At 38.8% G+C, this 21,060-nt stretch overlaps 1 protein-coding gene across 1 annotated transcript in view; it reads left to right on the top strand.

Annotated features, from left to right (window-relative positions):
• UNC79 (unc-79 homolog, NALCN channel complex subunit) overlaps window positions 1-21,060 on the top strand; it is a 276,415-nt gene that overhangs the window by 62,028 nt on the left and 193,327 nt on the right. The window contains exons 6-7 of the mRNA XM_023205526.2: window positions 6,121-6,176; window positions 6,867-6,996. Of these exons, the coding sequence (XP_023061294.1) occupies window positions 6,121-6,176; window positions 6,867-6,996 (186 nt within the window). The remainder of the gene's footprint in view (window positions 1-6,120; window positions 6,177-6,866; window positions 6,997-21,060) is intronic.

Here is a 21,060-nt window from a genome sequence, read left to right as displayed (position 1 = left end):
TTGAGATAGCTGACTAATCTTATTAATTGGTCACTTGGCTACACTCTCACCATTCTCTTCCTAACAGGCTTCTTCATCCTTTCAATACAGATAGGCTGAGAGTCTTCCAAATCTTTAAGTTCTTCTTCCTCTTTGATGAAGAATTCTGTCTTTGGATCATTCTCTCTCCTCACATTTTATTACAGTAGCAGTCAGAAGAAATCCAGCTGCTCCTTCAACACTTTGCTAAGAAATTTTCTTAGCCAAGTATCCAATTTTATCACTCACAAGTTCTACCATCCACAAAACACTAGGACATGAACACAATTCAGCCAAGTTCTTTGCCACTTCATAGCAAGGATGGCCTTTCCTCCACTTTCCAGTAATGTGTTCCTCATTTCTGTCTGAGATTGCATCAGAATTGCCTTTACTGTTCATATTTATACTAACATTCTCTTCAGGATCATTTAGGTATTCTCTGAGAAGATTGAGGCTTTTTCTACTGCCTCTTTTCTTTTTCAACCCTTGCCAGAATTGCTTTTAAAGGTCTATTCATGGCAATATAGGCTTTTTTCTAGCCTGCACATCAAAACTCTTCCAGCTCTTACCTGTTACCCAGTTCCAAAGCCTTTCCCACATTTTTAGCTATTTGTTACAGCATCACCCCACTTCTCAGTACCATTTTCTGTTTTAGTCCATTTGGGTTGCTATAACAAAAATTCTATAAACTGGATGACTTATAAGCAATGCACATTTGTTTCTCATAGTTCCAGGAGCTGGGAAGTCCAAAATCAAGGTGCTGATAGATTGGATGATCTGTGAGAACTCATTTCCTGGTTCATGAATGGCTGTCATTCTGCTGTGTCCTCAAATGACAGAAAGGACAAGGGATTTCTCTGCAGCCTCTTTTATGAGGGCACTGATCACCTCTTAAAGGCTCCACTTGTTAATATCACATTAGGGGGTTTGGATTTAACAGAAGAATTTTGAGGTGGCACAAACATTCAGTCTGTAGCATTCTTTAAGTATGAAATCTCTTATGATTATTATATAGATAAAATTAAAAATATATATGGGGAAATTATATCTTATATATCTGGCTTAAAATAATCAAAATATTATATTTATTATATATTATGTCCTTAATAAAACCATTTTTTGGAATCTAGTTAATTAGAGTCTCATCATGAGAGTTTGGTCCAAATTTCTAAGCTAGATGGGTAGTAAAGCAGGGTGCTTTGAGATTAGTTGTATGTGGATTCACATCTGAGCTTACCTGCAAATTGCCAGTTAGTGAACCTGAGTAAGTGTTTTACCCCCTGAAACCAAGTGTCCTCATCTAAAAAATGGAAATAATTCTTCCTGCAGTACTTTAAAATGCTGCCGTGAAGATTTAATGGGTTACATATATGTAAAGTGCTTACTTTAGTGACTGACACATTGTAAATTCTCAATAAGTAGTGAATCCCTACAATTTGCCGTTTTCTTCTTGGAGTTGAATGTTGAGTTGAATGTTTCACTGGAAAACTACTGTGGTCAGACAGAGTTACATCTATTATTTGAAAATCTGTATCTTCATTTGCTCATGAGGAAATGTTTATAACCAGCTACTGTATACTAGGAATCATAGTTGGGACCCAAAACTAGTCTTGTGATATAGGAAGTACTTAAGTGAGGCAACATCCACCAGGGGCTCTCTGGTACCAAGCAGTAGGTCATCGTTCTGTTATTTGAATTTTTATTGGAAGAAGCGCAACTGGCAACTTGTTCCTTATGGCTGATTTTGTATCAAGGATAGAGCACAATCCTTACTTAAGTAACCAGCATTCATTGAGCACCTTCTATATACAGGGCTCTGTGCTAGGCATTGTGGAAACCACACAAAAACATAAGATATGGTGCTTGCTATGAAGCTTATGTCTAATTGGGAAGATCAGGCATATTTACGTAAGTCATTAGTTGACAATGTAATGTAGTACATAAGAGTACTAAATAAATATGTTAGACAGTGTTAATTCATCAGAAGGAGGGAGCTGTATGGATTGAAATGATCAGAAAAGACTTTGTGTCACTTGGGCCAAGGATGAGTTTTAAATTATGGACTGAATTTTGTTTTGTTTTATTTTTCGAGATGGAATCTCACTTTGTTGCCCAGGCTGGAGTGCAGTGGCATGGCTCACTGCAACCTCTGCCTCCTGGGTTCAAGCAATTCTCTTGCCTCAGCCTCCCCAGTATCTGGGACTACAGGCACATGCTACTATGCTTGGCTAATTTTTGTATTTTTAGTAGAGATGGGGTTTCATCATGTTGGCTAGACTGGCCTCGAACTCCTGACCTCAAGTGATCCGCCTGTCTTGGCCTCCCAAAGTGCTGGGATAACAGGCATGAGCCACCATGCCTGGTGGGACACAGTTTTTATTGATAAGGTAAATGGGGCATTCTGGGAGGGGAAGCTGTTTTAACAAAGGAACCGTCCAGGTATGTTCATGGGTCAGTGGACGGCTCTGAACAAAGTTCATATAGCATACCCGTGGAGAATAGCAGACACTGTGTATGAGAAAGTGGCTTGGAACATCTGAACTTGAGAATTCAGTGATGACTTAAGACCAAATTTCCAATTCTAGAGCGACCATTCAATCAGTAGTCAGTGAGTATCCACCATGTGCTAAGCACTGGGGGCTCCATGGTTAGTGACATGGGACTGACCCCATCCTCATCTCAGGAAGCTTATCATATGGTTGGGGTGAGAGGTGAGAAGACAATCAAATAATCATAAAATCAAGTGTAAAGTTTCACTTGTGACAAGTGCTTCAAGTATGTTATGCTATAAGATGTTATAAAAGGAAATTTTGCTTTTATTGAGGAAGTCAGGAGGCTTCTTTGAGGAAGTAACCTTTGGTTTGAGAACTGCAGGATGAGTAATGTGAACAAGGCCTACAAGGAGGGATGGTTCAGGAAGAGGAATCTCATGTGTCATGGCAAACAGCGGAGACTGAAGGATCAGTGTAGCTGGAACTCAGAGTGAGGGCTCCCTGGTGTGACGTTAGACTTAAAGTTCCATGGGTTGGAACATGCAGGGTGTTGTGAGCTCTATTAGGGAGGCCTGTGTTTATTCCAAATCTAATGGGAAGCTGCTGAAGGTCTTTGAGTGGGCTGTGGTGTGTGTCACCCCCGCTGCAGTTGAGAACAGATTGAAAAGAAGCCAGGTTGTGTATAGATTGACCTGGAAGGAGGTCATTGCATTTGTCTAAGCACTTCAAAGGCAGGGACAATTGAAACTGAAGAACAAGCAGATCTATCTGAGAGCTATTTAGGAAGTAAAATTGATAAGTCTTGGTAACATATTGGCTAGAGTGGGTTTCTGGATGCACTAACTGGATGCATGGTGGTCATATTAGTTTGTTGTTGCATTGCTATAAAGAAATACCTAAGACTAGGTAGTATATAAAGAAAAGAGGTGTCATTGACTCATGGTTCTGTAGGCTGTACAGGAAGCATAGTAGCTCCTCTCTCTAAGGGGGGACTCAGAAAACTCATAATCATGGTAGAAGGCAAAAGGGAAGCACGTCTTACATGGCTTGAGCAGGAGGAAGAGAGAGAAAGGGAGTTGCCACTTTTTTTTTTGAGACACAGTTTTGCTCTTGTTGTCCAGGCTGGAGTGCAGTGGCGCAATCTCAGCTCACTGCAACCAGGTTCAAGCAATTCTCCTGCCTCAGCCTCCTGAGTAGCTGGGATTACAGGTGCCCACCACCACGCCCAGCTAATTTTTTGTATTTTTAATAGAGACGGAGTTTCACCATGTTGGCCAGTCTGGTCTTGAACTCCTGACCTCAGGAGTTTTGATCCATCCGCCTCGGCCTCCCAAAGTGCTGGGATTACAGGCATGCTGCCACACACTTTTAAACAACCAGATCTTGTGAGAACTGTATCATGAGAATAGCACAAAAGGGATGGTGCTAAACCATTCATGAAGGACCCACCCCCATGATCCAATCACCTTTTTAAGTTTTTAAGGCCCTACCTCCAACATTGGGGATTACAACTGAATCTGAAATTTGGTGGGGACACAGATGCAAACTGTAACAGTGGTTCTACTCACTGATAAAGGAGGCATTGGAAGAAGAAGATCAGGCCTCTGAGGGAAGATCTTGAGATCTGTTTCAGACGTGTTGTGTTCATGGTATCTTTGAGACACCTAATAGGAGCTGGTAATTAGGTAGTTGTATTATGAGTCTGGAGCTCAGAACAGAGCTTTGGACTAGAGCTAATGAACTTTGAGCCCACACACAAGTGTCCAGTGACCTTCATTGAATTACATATAGATGGCTGCTGAAGTTGTGAATGAGTGTGAGATTGCTTAGGGGAGAGCAGAGAATGAAAGAAATGTGGAGTGGTTCTGTGACTAGGCCTTCAGGAACTTCAACAGATAATAGCCCAGTGGAAGAGGATGAGCTCTCCAAAGAGACAGAGAGGTTGCACTGTTAAGATGTCTTTGGCTGACAGAGGCTTTAAAGTATAAGCACATTGGTTGTTTACTTAATAGGAAGTCCTGAAGATAGCTCCACAATATCAGGGGACTGAGTTCTTGGAATTCCCCTGATGTTTGCAAGAAGTGCCACTGTGGAGGTTGTTATAACCTTACATAACTACATGCAAAAACAGGTAATAGGATCAAGCAGAGTCATTAAGAGAAAACTCTCCTGGTGTCCCTCTTTTTTTTTATCAGAGGGAGAAAGTATGTCTCAGAAGCTCCCCAGCAGATTTTCTCTTCATTCTTACTATCCAGAACTGAGTCACATGGCCACCTGTAGCTGCAAGGGGCTCTGGGAAAGTATCTTGCTTTTGTAGTCTATGTATTGGTGCATTAGTCCCTTTTTATACTGCTATAAAGAACTGCCAGAGACTGGGTAATTTATAAAGAAAAGAGGTTTAATTGACTCACAGTTCCACATGGCTGGGGAGGCCTCAGGAAACTTAACAATCATGGTAGAAGGTGAAAGGGAAGCAAAGACCTTCTTCACATGATGGCAGGAATGAGAGAGCTAGCAAGTGCAGGGAAAACTGCCTTTATGAAACCATCAGATCTTGTGAGAACTCACTTACTATCATGAGAACAGCATTGGGCAAACTGCCCCCATGATCCAATCACTTCCCACTTGGTCTCTTCCTAAAACCTGGGGATTACAATTCAAGATGAGATTTGGGTGGGGACACACAACCATATCAATTGGCAAATGGACAAGAAATAAAGGGTGTTGACAGCAGTTGAGTAGTAACAGTGTTGTCCACCACAGGTGACAGGGGAGGGTCATTCATAGCATGAAGCCAAGGAAAGAGTGTTTCAAAAAGGAGACAGTAGTCAGCAGTACTGAATGTGGCTGAAAAGTCAAGTAAGATGCAGACTGAAAAATGTCCATTGGATTGAATGACTTGGAGGTCATTGGTGAATAAAGTGTGAACTGCTTCAATGTCAGCATAAGCCTGGAATATAGATTAGGGAAGGTATCAAAAGGCATCTAACTAGGTTGAAAGTATCTTTGTTCCCCAAGTGAAGATAGGCAAATCAAGGAATCTTGCTGTCGTGTAGCTTTTAAAAATTCCTCTATAAGATGGAATTGATGATGAAAAGATAAAACTCCACTCTAATCTGTTAAGTCTGTCACTTGCTATCCATTCAACCTTGGGCAAGTTGGAAACTGAGCCTTAGTTTCCTAACTGCACCATGGTAATTGTGAGATAATACGTATAAAGCTCTTTCTACAATATCTAGCAAATAATGAATGTTCAATAAATATGAACTTTTATTATGATTCTGTTGGGCTAGTTTTTTTTTCCTATGTAGATCTTATGTTGATACGAGTTTATTTTATGAATGTATGATTACTAGGGACTTTAAAAATATTTCCGTTGTTAACATGAAGCATGAAATAATTCTCAAGGACCTTGGGACAAAGCTTGATAAGGTCAAGGGCTTATGTGATATTTTTAAGTATGAACATATGGACAGAAGTTATTTCTAATTTAATGATTAGAGACTGAAAAGTCATATTGAAGTAATTTGTTATATATATATATATATATCAAAGGATGTTTTGTTTGGTATTTACATTTCATGTACGAATTACATTTTCTACATTACAGTGTATCATTGTCAATTACTGGAATGCCTCATGAAATATAAACAAGAAGTCTGGAAAGTAAGTTTTGGGTCAAATTTAACCCATAGTCACAAACTTAATTTGTGTAATACAGTAAAAATTGTTTACATATTAAAACTGTTGTTTAGGTCAAATTTATTGATGTCCTATTATTTTGATATGGCAGTACCTATAATTCTTTCTTTAATGGTTAATTATTTATCATTTAGAGCAGAAATGGTACTTTAAGAACATGGTGTCTTGACGGATAAAGTAATTGGATGTATCTTATTCTTGGAATTAAGCTAATATTATATGTTATGACAAACAATTTTATTTAATTTGAAAGGTTGCTTGAGAATCTGTCCTCTTTCAAATAGGAGATGTGAATGTTTAAGAAATGTGATTAGGGAAATATTTTTTCAAATGCAGTATTTGGCAAACTGTCTTATGCTACTCTAAAATCTTTCTGTAACATCAATCTGATTAGAGACGAATTTGTTAGAAGATAAAGTACTTTGTACTCTACCTGTGAGGGCTCATTTACAGAAGGACCAGTAAATACATAAATCATAAAAATATAATGTTTTAACGGGATCTAATCTATGAAACATGCCTGCATGAGATTCCAGGGAAATTACTCACCTCAACCCCTCCATTAGAATTTTCACTGCTTTGGTAATGTTGAAGTCTCTACCTTTCTTTTTATTTCATGATGCTAAGTCAAAATATGCTTGCTGTTTCCTTTAGGATCTTTTGTATGTGATTGCGTATGGGCCTTCACAAGTGAAGCCTCCAGCTGTGCAAATGCTTTTCCACTACTGGCCCAATTTAAAACCTCCTGGGGCAATAAGCGAGTACAGGGGGTTGCAGTACACAGGTAAGAGGAGAGGAGCCCTGTGATGCCCCATCTGTATTTCTCCTGTGCCACACTGGCCTCACTTACTTATACATATATTTTTATCTTGCTGGATTATATTTACTGTGCCTTTGGACGTGGTCATAAATCCTTTCTGAAACTGAGTGGTTTAAAGATGAATTAATTCAAATCAATTTCAAAAGCATTTATGGCATCAGGGCAAATTGCCTTAAGTCTCAGTCCCATTTGCTATACCACTGGCTGAGGGTCTTAACTCTGGCTACCGTTAATCACTCCACAGGGATGAACAGTGAGAGTGATGCTGCAGATTTGCTCATCATTTAGCAGAAACTCTAACTAGCAGATTCTGCTCCGATAAGAAGGCTTGCAGCACTTTCAATATCACCAGCTCATGCACTAAATAAAAATTAAATGACCCAGACTGGGCGCGGTGGCTCACGCCTGTAATCCCAGCACTTTGGGAGACCAAGGCAGGCAGATCACAAGGTCAAGAGATGGAGACCATCCTGGCTAACATGGTGAAACCCTGTCTCTACTAAAACTACAAAAATTAGCTGGGCATGGTGGTACGTGCCTGTAGTCCCAGCCAGTTGGGAGGCTGAGGCGGGAGAATCGCTTCAATCTGGGAGGCGGAGATTGAAATGGGCCAAGATTGCACAGGGCCAAGATCGCACCACCGCATTCCAGCCTGGCTGCAGAGTGAGACTCTGTCTAAAAAAAAAAAAAAAAAAAAAAAAATTAAATGACCCCGATAGGCTGGGCACAGTGCCTCACGCCTGTAATCTTAGCGCTTTGGGAGGCTGAGATGGGCGGATCACCTGAGGTCCAGAGTTTGAGACCAGCCTGGCCAACATGCAAAACTTAGCCAGTTTTGTTGCTTATGCCTGTAATCCCAGCTACTCAGAAGGCTGAGGCAGAAGAATCACTTGAACCCAGGAGGCGGAGGCTGCAGTGAGCCAAGGAGTGTCACTGCACTTCAGCCTGGGTGACTGAGCCAGACTCTGTCTCAAAATAAAATAAAATAATAATAATAATAATAATTAATAAAAAAAAATAAGTCAGGCATGGTTGCTCAGGCCTGTAATCCCAGCACTTTAGGAGGCCTGGGTGGGCAGATCACGAGGTCAGGAGATCGAGACCACCCTGGTCAACATGGTGAAACCCCGTCTCTACTAAAAGTACAAAAAAATTTTAGCCGGGTGTGGTGGTGCGTGCCTCTAGTCCCAGCTACTTGGGAGGCTGAGGCAGGAGAATCACTTGAACCTAGGAAGCAGAGGCTGTGGCGAGCTGAGATCACGCCACTGCATTCCAGCCTGGGTGACAGAGCGAGACTCCGTCTCAAAAAACAAACAAAAAAATGACCCCGATAGCCTGGTTGCTCAGCTATTCAACAATGAATGAATTTTGGTGTAATTAATAATGAGAAAAGAACATTAACTTTAAATATAACGACAGATATCTACCAAAAAATCCTGCAAAACAAATAAATCAACAACCTCCAGGTCCTAGGAGGGTTGTTTATGCATATATATTATTAAATCAAAGAAGAAACCTATGGCTAATGGAGTTTTTGATGCCCTTGTTCACCTTTTTGCCCCACTTAATCATAGATACAATTTTCTGAAAATGAGAGAGATGGATATTTTTGCAAGGTTAACTTTTCTTCAAGTTATTGTTGGATTGCACACTGATGTTCTGAGAATCTACTTACTTGTTCACATTATTGGTATTTACAAAAGTGATTTGAGGTGGTTTTCACGGGGATGTAATTGAATTCAGGTATCTGATTTATGTTCCTGATGAAAGACTTAAAGTCAAGTGTTAGAGATAGCAATACTTGTTGTTTGGGCTTTTGGTGACCCGTGGTTGGCTTATTCTAAACCTAAAATACATGGTAACAACAATAAAAACAATGAAGGTAGATAGCAAGTAAATTTTTTAAAATTGGGAATTGGTATCACTGGTGCTGTATATCATAGTAGAGAATGTTTAAGTGTTGCTAAGTGATTGAATGTAAAAGCAGTACAACATATGGAAGGATTAATAGAATAAAAGGTGAAAAAAACTGAAATATTTGACAGTAACTTCTTCTCATTTGATCCCTGAAATAAGCACTTACATGAAGTATAAATGGATAATCAGTATTAAATAACATTTATTTATTTGATAAATATTTGATGAGTAACTACTCTGTGCCAGACACTGTACTTTCTGTTAATTATGCAGGAACCAACACAAAACCAGGTCTCATGGAACTTACTACAATCTAGACATGGAAATTCATTCATTTTATTCAACAAATAATTATGGAGTGTCTAGTATTAGGCAAGCATTAGGCACTCTTGGTGAAGCAGTAAAGAAAACATGAAAATCATTAATATCTTGGAACTTACATTCTTTTTTTTTTTTTTTTTTTTTTGAGACAGAGTCTTGCTCTGTAGCCCAGGCTGGAGTGCAGTGGTGCGATCTCGACCTCAGCTCACTGCAGGCTCCACCTCCCAGGTTCACGCCATTCTCCTGCCTCAGCCTCCCGAGTAGCTGGGACTACAGGCGCGCGCCGGCCAATTTTTTGTATTTCTAGTAGAGACGGAGTTTCACAGTAGTCTCAATCTCCTGACCTCGTGATCCGCCCGCCTCGGCCTCCCAAAGTGCTGGGATTACAAGCGTGAGCCACCGCGCCGGGCCAGAACTTACATTCTAATTGTCAGGGAAAGACCCCAAAACTGCCTTACAGGGTAAGAAGGTTAAAGTAGAACAAATACAGAGAGCTGTGAGGACACACAGGAAGGGTCCCTAACCTCACTGGGATGGTGGGCAAGTTTGGGAAGGGATATTTGTTAAGGAAGATTCTCAAGTAAGTGACATTTAAGCTGATACCTGAAGGATATGTACACACTAGACGTCAGACACGGGTGAGACATGAGTGGATAAAATGTGAGTTGCAAGGCAGAAGGTACTGCAGGCAGAAGATGGCATGATAGTATTTAGGAACTGGAAAAAGTCCAATGCAGCCAGACATTGCAGTGAGAGGAGGAGAGTAGCCAGAGGTGAGCAGAGAGGCTGATAGGCCCGGGAAGGAGTTTGGATTTTATCCTACGAGCAAAGGGACACCAGGCACAGGTTTTAGATGGAGAAGCCACTTGATGAGATTTGCCTGTTCAGAGCATCCTAAAAGCCCAGCAAATTGACAGCCACTTCCACCCATCCCCGTGGTCACTGCCCCCAGGAAGGTTCGGTGAAACCTGTCTTCACTGTAATAGCTCAGTCTATGCCCACTACAACCAGAGCAACTTTCATCTTCCCTTAGGCACTGTGAACCAAGATGTCTGTCTGAGGACATTCATTCTTCAGTCCATCCTTGCAATGACATGTTCATGCTTCCATTCTTTCAGCAGTCTGTTATGGGATGCCTGCTGCCCTCCAGGCACTGTCCTAGGCACTGGGGAAGTAGCTCTCTCGAAACTCCCATTCCAGTAGACCGTGGCATTCTATGTAGGAAACAAAATATCACAGAAAAAAAATCATTCTGGTCTATAGATTACTACTTACCCAGCACTGGTTGCTGGTCAGACATTGTTTAGCTGCTTATTATATTATCTAATTTTTTCAGCCCTCTCCTAATTGAAGACAGTCTATGGACCAGGCACCATATTAGGTTTTACAGATGTTTTCTCAATTAAACCTTACAAAAATATTGGAAAGTCAGTTGTCCTATTTCCGTTCTAAGATGAGGAGTGGGACACAGCGTTTAAGTAACATGCCTAAATTCACACAAATAATAAGGGCACAGATTGAATTTGAGCCCCACATTTTTCTACTTTAACTGTGTTACATCACTTTTTTCAATTCAGTCCTTTAATTAAACATTAGGTAAAGCATTAGAAATTGTCTGCAATGCCCACTACAAGACATACCAAAGAGTATCATCAGTATTTAAAGGGCACTATAACCCCTAATATTCTTAATAATGAAAATTGTAGGGATTTTATTAACTTGGAAGTTCAAATATGAAATGCTTTCTTAGGAAGCAGCAACTTTTGTTAGTTTTCGCAGTGATTTACAGTATTTCCTCTTTAAAAAGTAAAAATCTGGCCAGGTGTGGTGGCTCACGCCTATAATTCCAGCACTTTGGGAAGTGGAGGCAGGTGGATCACCTGAGGTCAGCAGCTGGAGACCAGCCTGGCCAATATGGTGAAAACCTGTCTCTACTAAGAATACAAAAATTAGCCAGTCGTGGTGGTGCACACCTGTAATCCCAGCTACTGGGAGGCTGAGGCAGGAGAATCCCTTGAACCTGGGAGGCAGAGGTTGCAGTGAGCCGAGATTGCACCATTGCACTGAAGCCTGGGTGACAGACCAAGACTCCATCTCAAAAACATAAAATAAATCTTACAAAAATAATAAGTAAAATTTTTTTCTAAAAAGGACAATTTAGTTATAGAAAAATTACAGTAACATGTGGCTGGCACAGTGGCCCACACCTGTAATCCCAGCACTTTGGGAGGCTGAGGTGGGCAGATCACGAGGTCAAGCGATGGAGACCATCTTGGCTAACATGGTAAAACCCCATCTCTACTAAAATACAAAAAATTAGCTGGGCGTGGTGGCGCATGCCTGTAATCCCAGCTACTTGGGAGGCTGAGGCAGGGGAATTGCTTGAACCCAGGAGGTGGAGGTTGTGGTGAGCTGAGATCGTGCCACTGCACTCCAGCCTGGCAACAGAGCAAGACTCCACCCCCTCTCAAAAAAAAAAAAAAAAAAAAAGATAAATTATAGCAATATGTAAGGAGGAAAAACAATACCGACATCCAGAAATGACCATTGTTAACATTTTGGTTTATTTACAGGTTTTGATGAACTTTAAAATACAGTTAAGATCATATTGTATGTAATTACACAAAGCTCCTCCCAACTATTTATGATAAAAGATGTCAAACACAGAAAAGTTTAAAGAATCACTATGTACACACAGAGTTAATGATTGTTAGTAATTAACCATAATTTTAACTTCACATATAGGTGTAGAAATTATGTATTACTTTCTAAACATAGTTAACATAGGAATATTTACAGCTCGTACAAAGAAGATCAAATAATAAAAATCTGGTGATCTACAATGTTTGTTCCTTTTTGGTTTATTAGTGTATATCCACAATAACTGCTCCAATTATTTTGGTTTTAAAGATGCAAAAAATTGGCTCGGCACGGTGGCTCATGCCTGTAATCCCAGCACTTTGGGAGGCCGAGGCAGGTGGATCACGAGGTCAGGAGATCAAGAACCATCTGGCTAACATGGTGAAACCCCATCTCTACTAAAAATACAAAAAAAAAAAAACTAGCTGGGCAGTGTGGTGGGCACCTGTAGTCCCAGCTACTCGGGAGGCTGAGGCAGGAGAATGGCGTGAACCCAGGATGTGGAGCTTGCAGTGAGCCAAGATGGCGCCACTGCACTCCAGCCTGGGCGACTGAGCAAGACTCAGTGGACATTTGGATTATTCCCACTTTCTGGCTTTTATATATAATGTTCCTATGAACATCCTTGTATATGTCTTTTGGTGCATACTTGCATACATTTCTGTTAGGTGCCTGAGGTGGAATTCCTGGATCGGAGGATGTACATATATCCAACTTTAATGGCAAACAGCTTTCCAAAGTAGCTGTATTAATTTGTCCTGTCATTAGTAGTGTATGAGAGTTCTTTTTGTCTTATTTTCCACATTTTGGTTATTATTTGTTTTGTTCACTTTTAAAATTTTAGCCATTTTCAAGGGTGTGTAGAAGTATCTTAGTGTGATTATAATTTGAATTTCCTGATTACTAGTGAAGCTGAACATTTCTTCCTATGTTTATATGCCATTTGAATATCCTCTTATATGATCTTGGTCAGTTATAGTTGTTGCAAATATCTTTTTTATTTTCTTAATAATGTCTTATCATTAAATAAAGATATTTTAATGTTATCAACTTAGCATTCTTTGTTTTCATATTTAATCCTTTTTATGTCCCATCTAAGAAAATCCTTCTGTACCCTAAAATTATAATACTTTTTGTCATCTTCTATAATTTTTGTTTTTCATCTTTTAGATGTATCTGGAATTAATTTTTGTATATGGTATGAAGTAATGGCCAATCTCTTCCCTTATGGATAGCCAGTTGACTCAGCATTATTTATTGAAAATATTATTCTTTCCTTACTACTCTGTGGTACCATTTTTATCATAAATCAAGTGTCTATTTAAAAATGGTTCTGTCTCTGGATTCTTAGTTCAACTGGTGTATTTTTCCTTTTACCAATACCATACTGTTTTAATTACTGTAGCTTAATAAAATTTGATATCCACCTGTGCAAGTCCTTTATCTTGTTATTATTGCTCTCTTCATCTTCCTTGTCTTCACCTATCTTCTCCTCTTTCTGTTCTTTCTCCTTCTCCTTCATTTCTTCCTCCTCCTTCAATAATATCTTGCCTATTCCTAGCTCTTTGCTAAGTTAAAGAGTTTGTCAAGTTAAACATATACAAACACTCATACTGCTAGGATTTTGATTGGGATTGTCTTGAATCTGTGTTGGGATAATCTTGATCAATTTGGGAAACTGACATCTTTATAATATTGAATCTTCCAATCCATGAACATGGTATATCTCTTCATTTATTTAGGTTTTTTTTTTACGTTGCCTTCAATCTTTTTTCTAGTTTTCTACTAGCTGTAGATGTGCAGATGTCTGGCATATCTCTCATGTAGTTTATTCCTAGATATTTATTTTTAGAATGATATTGTCAATTATATATGTTCTAAAAATTACATTGTCTAACTCTTTGTTGCTACTCTGTAGATGCAATCAATTTTTAGTATATTGGTCTTGTAATCAGCAACTTTGCTAAGTCACTTTTCAGTTCTAATAATTTATTGTGGTAGTCTTGCTTAAAAATTACTTTAATATGCACAATTATATTATTGCTGAGTAATACACATTTAATGTCTCTTTCTCAATCCATAAGCCTTTTATGTCTTCTTGCCTTATTGCAGTGACTTAAATCTCACTGTGCTATGCCGATTCCTAAATCCTGTGCTATACTGATTTCTAAATCCTTCATGGTTTCTTCTTTGACCCGTGAGTCATTTAGAAGGAGATTTATAGCTTTATCCTTCTGTGGTCAGATAACATACTTTGTATTATTTCATTCCATTGACATTTTTAACACTTTCTTTAGGACTGAGCATATGCTCATTTTTGTAAATGTTCCTGTGTAAAGAACTTAAAAAGAACTTCTATTTGGCAGTTGTTTGTGCAGTGTTCTACATGTATCAATGAAATCAAATTTGTAATTGTTTAGTTCAAATCCTGTATATTCTCATTATATTTTTGCCCATTTCTTCTATCTGTTACCAAGAGCAGGGTGTTAAAAGTCTCTTACTATGACTGTGGATTTGTCTATTCCTCTTTGTAGCTCTGTCAATGTTTGCTTTATATATTTTCAGGCTGCATTATTAGGTGTATACAAGTTTAGAATGAAGTATACAAGTTAAAATGCAGTATCTTCCCAGCTAATTGAAACCTTTACCATTCTGAAATGCATGTCTTTATCGCTTCTAATACTTTTTGTGTTAAAATCTACTTTGTGTTATACTAATGTAGCTATACCAGCCTTCATGAGTGTTTGCATGGTATAACTTTTCCCATCTTTTAATTTTCAATTTTTTTGTATTATATTTTATGTGTGTTTTGTAATCAGCATGTAGTTCTTTAAATTCAATACTTATAATTTTTGTCTTTTAATTGGAGTATTTAGCCCATATATATGTAATGTAGTTACTGGTATATTTGTTACTGGTATTTTTGACTTTAAATCCACGATTTTCTATTGTAATCTATTTTTCCTACTTTTTTCTTTCTTTTTTTCTCTCTTTTTTTGGGCCTCTTTTGCACTGATTAAGTATATTTAAATATTTCATCACCCCATCTTTGGCTTACTAAGTTATTTAGTCCTCTAGTGTTCTTTCAATCATTACCCTAGAGATTATATCATGCATTCTTGACTTATCAGTGTCCAGTATAAAGTAGTACTTTTATATTTTTGTGTAAAGTGGTAAAGTGGAAGAAGATTTTAACTCCGTTTACTCCCTCCTGACTTCCATGCTATATTTTATTTTATATAGATATATTTTATATATGTATTCCACAAAACATAATTACTGTTGTTCAGTGCAGTCAGTCAGATTATATTTTCCCTTTTCTTGCTATTTTTCCCTTTTTATATCTCTAAGGTCCTATCTGGGATTGAAGGGTTTTAAAATAATATCCTTTTATATTTCCTTTAGTGCCATTCTACTGAAGATACATTTTCTCAGTTAGTGTTTGTCTGGAAATGTTTGCTTTGCCTTTGTTTCTTAAGGCTGTTTTCTCAGTGTATACATTTATTTATTTATTTATTTATTGAGACATTGTTTCACTCTTGTCACCCAGTCTGGAGTGCAGTGGGGTGATCTCGGCTCACTGCATCCTCTGCCTACTGGGTTCAAGCGATTCTCCTGCCTCAGCCTCCCGAGTAGCTGGGATTACAGGCGCCTGCCACCACTCCTGGCTAATTTTTGTATTTTTGGTAGAGATGGGGTTTCACCATGTTAGCCAGGCTAGCCTTGATTGGCAGTCAATCAATCAAGATTTTCTCATTTTCATTTGTTTCTATAAAAAATTGACTATCAAAGTCAATTGCCAATTATTACTCTTTTGAAGGTAAACTTTTTTCTTCTTTGTCTTAAAAGCTTTCTCTTTATTTTTTATTTTTGGCAGCTTTACTATGATATATCTAGTTATGATATTATGTATGTTTGTCTTTTTGGAGGGGTTCATAGGACTTGTTGATCTGTGGCTTGATGTATTTTGTCACTGGAAAATTGTCAGGCTTATCTCTCTTTTGTTAGTGATAGTACTTTATTAAGGTATATTTTACATAAGTTAGATACACAAGTATCAAATGTACAGCTGGGTCAATTATGACAAACGTATAATGCTCATGTAGTCATCATCCAGCTAAAGATAATGGAATGTTTCCATCAACCCAGAAAGTAATGGTATGACTTTTTGAAACACCATCCCCTTCTCTCATTCTGAAGTGATCACTATTCTGGTTTCTATGTAATTCATATATTCATCTAATTCAGGTATTCATGTAAATGGAGATCAAACACTATATATTTCTTCATTTCTGACTCCATTCAGTCAACATATTACTGAGATCAGTCCATGTTATTGTGGATATTAGTAGTTTTTTTTTTTTATTGCTAAGTATTCCATTGCATGGATATGTCATTTGTTTATCAGTCTTCCTATTGATGTATATTTCGGTTGTTTTCATTTTTTAGCCAATATACATAAAGCTGCTATGAATATCTTATGCAAGTTTTTCTGTGGACTGCTGCATTTATTTCTCTTGGGTATATGCCTAGCACTGGAATTGCTGGGTCATAGAGTTCATAAGAAATATCTAAAGAGTTCTCTAAAGTGTTTATGCCACTTTACATTTCATCCAACAATTTATGAGAGTTTCAGTTGCTCTTCACTCTGCTATCACTTGCAATTGTCCATGTTTTTGATTTTAGCCATTCTGGTGAGTGTGTATCTTGTGGCTTTAATTTAAATTTCTTTGACAACTGCTGTTTAGCACATTTTTATATAATTATTGGTTATTCCTATATCCTATGAAGTACCTGAGAAAGTCTTTTACCAATTATTGATTGGGTTCTTTATCTTTTTTGTTGTTGATATGTAGTTGTTCTTTATTTAGTTTGGTACAAGTCATTTGTCAGATTTATATAATACAAATATTTTATTCCAGTCTTGGGGTTACACTTTTATTTCCCTAACTGTCTTTTTTGATGAGCATGAGTTTTTAATTCTGGTAAACTCAAATTTATCATTTTTGCTCTTATGGTTAATGCCTTTCATGTCCTGTCTAAGAAATCTTTGCCTTCTCCAAGATTGTAAAGATTTTCCCCTTCCAGAAGGTCTATATTTACATTTAAGTCTATGATCTGTCTTAAGTTTAATTTTTGTGTATGATAGGTATGGCTTATTGTCTTCCTTATGATTTATATTTCCTTATTTCCAGTAACCTTTGTTGAAAAGATTATTTTCTCCCCTTTGAATTATATTGGCCCCTTGGTCCTATGTGGGTTTATTTATGGACTGTGTTTTGTTTTCATTTATTTGTGTCTCTGTCTGTACACTAGTACACTTGTCTTAAATACTTTTATGTTACAGCCTTGAAATCAGATAGTTCAAATCTCTATATTTGTTCTTTTTCTTTGACTACTTTGGCTATTTTAGAGACTTTGCATTCCATTTAAATTTTAGTATCAGCTTTCAATTTTCAATTTCTGTTGGAAAAAAAAAAGTCAGAAAACCCAAAAAAAGGCCAGGCATGGTGCTCACACCTACAATTCTAGCACTTTGGGAGGCCGAGGTGGGAGGGTCACATGAGGCCAGGAGGTCAAGATCAGTCTGGGCAACATGGTGAGATCCTATCTCTGTTTATTAAAAACAGCAGCAACAGCAACCACAACAACAAGAATTTCTGCCAAAATAGTCCTGCTGGGATTTTAATCTGGATTGTGTTAATCTGTGATTCCATTTGGAAAGAAATGACATCTTAACAATATTGGATTTTTGAATCCATGAATGTGGCATATCTTTCTATTAGTTAGGCCTTTTAAAATTTCTCTCAGTGGTGCTCTGTAGTTTTCACTGTAGAAGTCTTGCATTTCTTTTGTTAAATGAATTCCTAGGTGTTTGAATTTTTTGATGCCATTGTAAATGGCATTATTTTAAAATTTAATTTCCAATTGTTTATTGCTTGTGTAGGGACATCCAAGTGAGTTTTACATATTGATCTTTTATATCATGAGTTTGCTAAATTCAATTATTGGTTCTAGTACTTTGTTTATTAGTTGGATTTTCTATTAGGTAATGGTGTCATCTGTGCTATTTCCTTTCAAATCTTTATATCACTTATTGCTGTTTTCTTTCTTTGTTTTCTTGTCCATTACTTTCACAACAGAAAGTCTATTGAATAGAATTGATAAGAATGGATATTGGATTAGTCTGTTTTCACACCCACCATAAAGAAATACCTGAAACTTGTTAATATATAAAGAAAAGAGGTTTAACAGGCTCATGGTTCTGTGGAATGTACAGTTTTCTGCTTCTAGGGAGGCCTCAGGAAACTTACAATAATGGCAGAAGGTGAAGGGGAAGAAGGCACATCTTCACATGGCTGGTTGGGGGAGGGTGTACACACACTTTTAAACAACCAATTCTTTGAGCACTCACTCACTGTGATAGGAGCAGCAAGGAGGAAATCCACCCTCATGATCCAATCACCCCTTACCAGGCCCCTCCTCCGACCATGGGCATTACAATTCAACATGGGATTTGGGTGAGGACACAAATCCAAATCATATCATTTCACCCTTGGCCCCTCCAAAATATCATGCCCTTCTCACATTTCAAAATATAATCATGCCTTCCCAACAGTCATCCAAAGTCTTAACTCATTGCAGCATTAACTCAAAAGTCAACAGCCTGAAGTCTCATCTGAGATAAGGCACGTCCCTTCTACCTATGATCCTGTAAAATAAAAAACAAGTTAGTTACTTCCAGATTATAATGGGGGTACAGGAATTGGGTAAATGCTCCCTTTTCAAAAGGAAAAAATTGGCTAAAACAAAGGGGCTACATGGCCCATGAAGTCCAAAACCCAGCAGGGCAGTCATTAAATTTTAAAGCTCCAAAAAAATCTACTTTGGCTCCATGTATCACATCCAGACCACACTAAGGCAAGGGGTTGGCTCCAAGGCCTTGGGCAACTCTGCCTCTGTGGTTCTGCAAGGTACATCCCCTGCAGCTGCTTTCATGGGCTGGTGTTGAGTGCCTGCAGCTTTTCCAGGTGCATGGTGCAAGCCATCGGTGGATCTACCATTCTGGGGTCTGGGGGACGGTGGCCCTCTTCTCACAGCTCCACTAGACAGTGCCCCCTGGGGACTCTTTGTAGGGACTTCCACTCCACATTGCCCTGGTAGAGGTTCTCCATGAGAGCCCTATCCCTGCAGCAGACTTCTGCCTGGACATCCAGGCATTTCCATATATCCTCTGAAATCTAGGCACAGGCTCCCAAGCCTCAACTCTTGCCCTCTGCATACCCTCTGGCTTAACACCATGTGGAAGCCACAGAGGACTGTGGCTTGCACTCTCTGGAGCAGTAGCCTGAGATGTATTTGGGAACCTTTTAGCCACAGCTGGAGCTGGAGTGGCTATAAAACAGAGAACAGTGTCCTGAGGTTGTGCAGGGCAGCGGGGCCCTGCCCATGAAACCATTCTTCCCTCCTAGGCCTCTGGGCCTGCGATGTGAGGTGGTGTCACAAAGTTCTCTGAAATGCCTTGAAGACATTTTCCCCACTGCCTTGGATATTAACATTTTGTACCTCTTTACTTATGCAAATTTCTGCAGCTGGCTTGAATTCCTCCCCAGAAAGTGGGTTTTTATTTTTTACCACATGGTCAGGCTGCAAATTTTCCAAACTTTTATGGAAAATGTTATGCTCTGCTTCCCTTTTAAATATAAGTTTCAGTTTCAGGTAATCTCTTTGCTTATGAATATAAGCATGCACTGTTAGAAGCAGCTGGGCCACACTGTGAATACTTTGCTGCTTAGAAATTTCTTCTGACAGATACCTTAAATCATCTCTCTCAAATTCAAAGTTCTACACATCCCTAGAGCAGTGGCACAATTCTGCCATTCTCTTTGCTGAAGGATAGCAAAAGTGACTTTTACTGCAGTTCTCAATAAGTTCCTCATCTCCATCTGAGACTGCCTCAGTCTGGAATTCATGTCCATATCACTGTCAGCATTTCAGTCATGACAATTTAACAAGTCTCTAGGAAGTTCCAAACTTTCTGTCATTTTCCTGTCTTCTTCTGAGCCTTCCAAACTGTTCCAACCTTTGCCCATTACCCAGTTCCAAAGTGGCTTCCATATTTTCAGGTATCTTTATAGCAATGCCCCACTTGTTTAGTATTAATTTTCTGTATTAGTTTGTTCACGCACGACTATAAAGAAATACCTGAAACTGGGTAGTTTATAAAGAAAAGAGGTTTAATTGGCTCATGGTTCTGTGGGTTGTACTGGCTTCTGCTTCTGGGGAGGCCACAAGAAACTTACAATCATGGCGGAAGGCAAAGGGGAAGCGGGCACATCTTCACGCGGCTGGCAGGAGGGAGAGGTGGTGGGGAGGTGCCACACACTTTTAGACAACCGATTCTCTGTGCACTCACTCACTATTATGAGAACAGCAAAGGGGAAATGCACCCCCACAATCTAGTCACCTCCCACTGGGCTGCTCCTCCAACAATGAGGATTACAAGTTGACATGAGATTTGAGTAAGGAAGCAAATCCAAGCCATATTAGATACTGTTGCTTTGCTCCTAACTTGAGAGAGTATTTCACCATTAAATATGCTATTAGCTGTAGGGTTTTGCAAATCTCCTTTATATCAGTTTCAGAAAGTTAAATTTTATTTCCAGTTGACTTGGAGATTTTATTCTGAATAGTTTTTAATTTTTTTTTTTTTTTTTTTTTTTGAGACAGAGTCTCGCTCTGTCACCAGGCTGGACTGTAGTGGTGTGATCTCAGCTCACTGCAACCTCTGCCTCCCGAGTTCAAGCAGTTCTCCTGCCTCAGCCTCTCGAGTAGCTGGGATTATAAGTATGCACCACCATGCCCAACTAATTTTTGTATTTTTAATAGAGATGGGGTTTCACCATGTTGGCCAGGATGGTCTCGATCTCTTAACCTCGTGATCTATCACCTCGGCCTCCCAAAGTGCTGGGATTACAGGCATGAGCCACCCACGTCCAACCAGTTCTTAAATTTCATCAAATGCTTACATATACTAAAACAAATAAACAAAAAAACAGAAAAACAATAAAAGTTGTGTTCTTTGTGTATCATTGTTTTCTGCTTTTATCTTTACTATCTTGTTCCTTTTACTTCTTGAATTTAATTTTT

Source organism: Piliocolobus tephrosceles, chromosome 6, assembly GCF_002776525.5.
Source record: "Piliocolobus tephrosceles isolate RC106 chromosome 6, ASM277652v3, whole genome shotgun sequence".
In the NCBI taxonomy this organism is placed as follows: Eukaryota; Metazoa; Chordata; class Mammalia; order Primates; family Cercopithecidae; genus Piliocolobus; species Piliocolobus tephrosceles.
The sequence above is the reverse complement of the archived record's forward strand: the minus strand, read 5'-3'. Positions and strand labels throughout refer to the sequence as shown.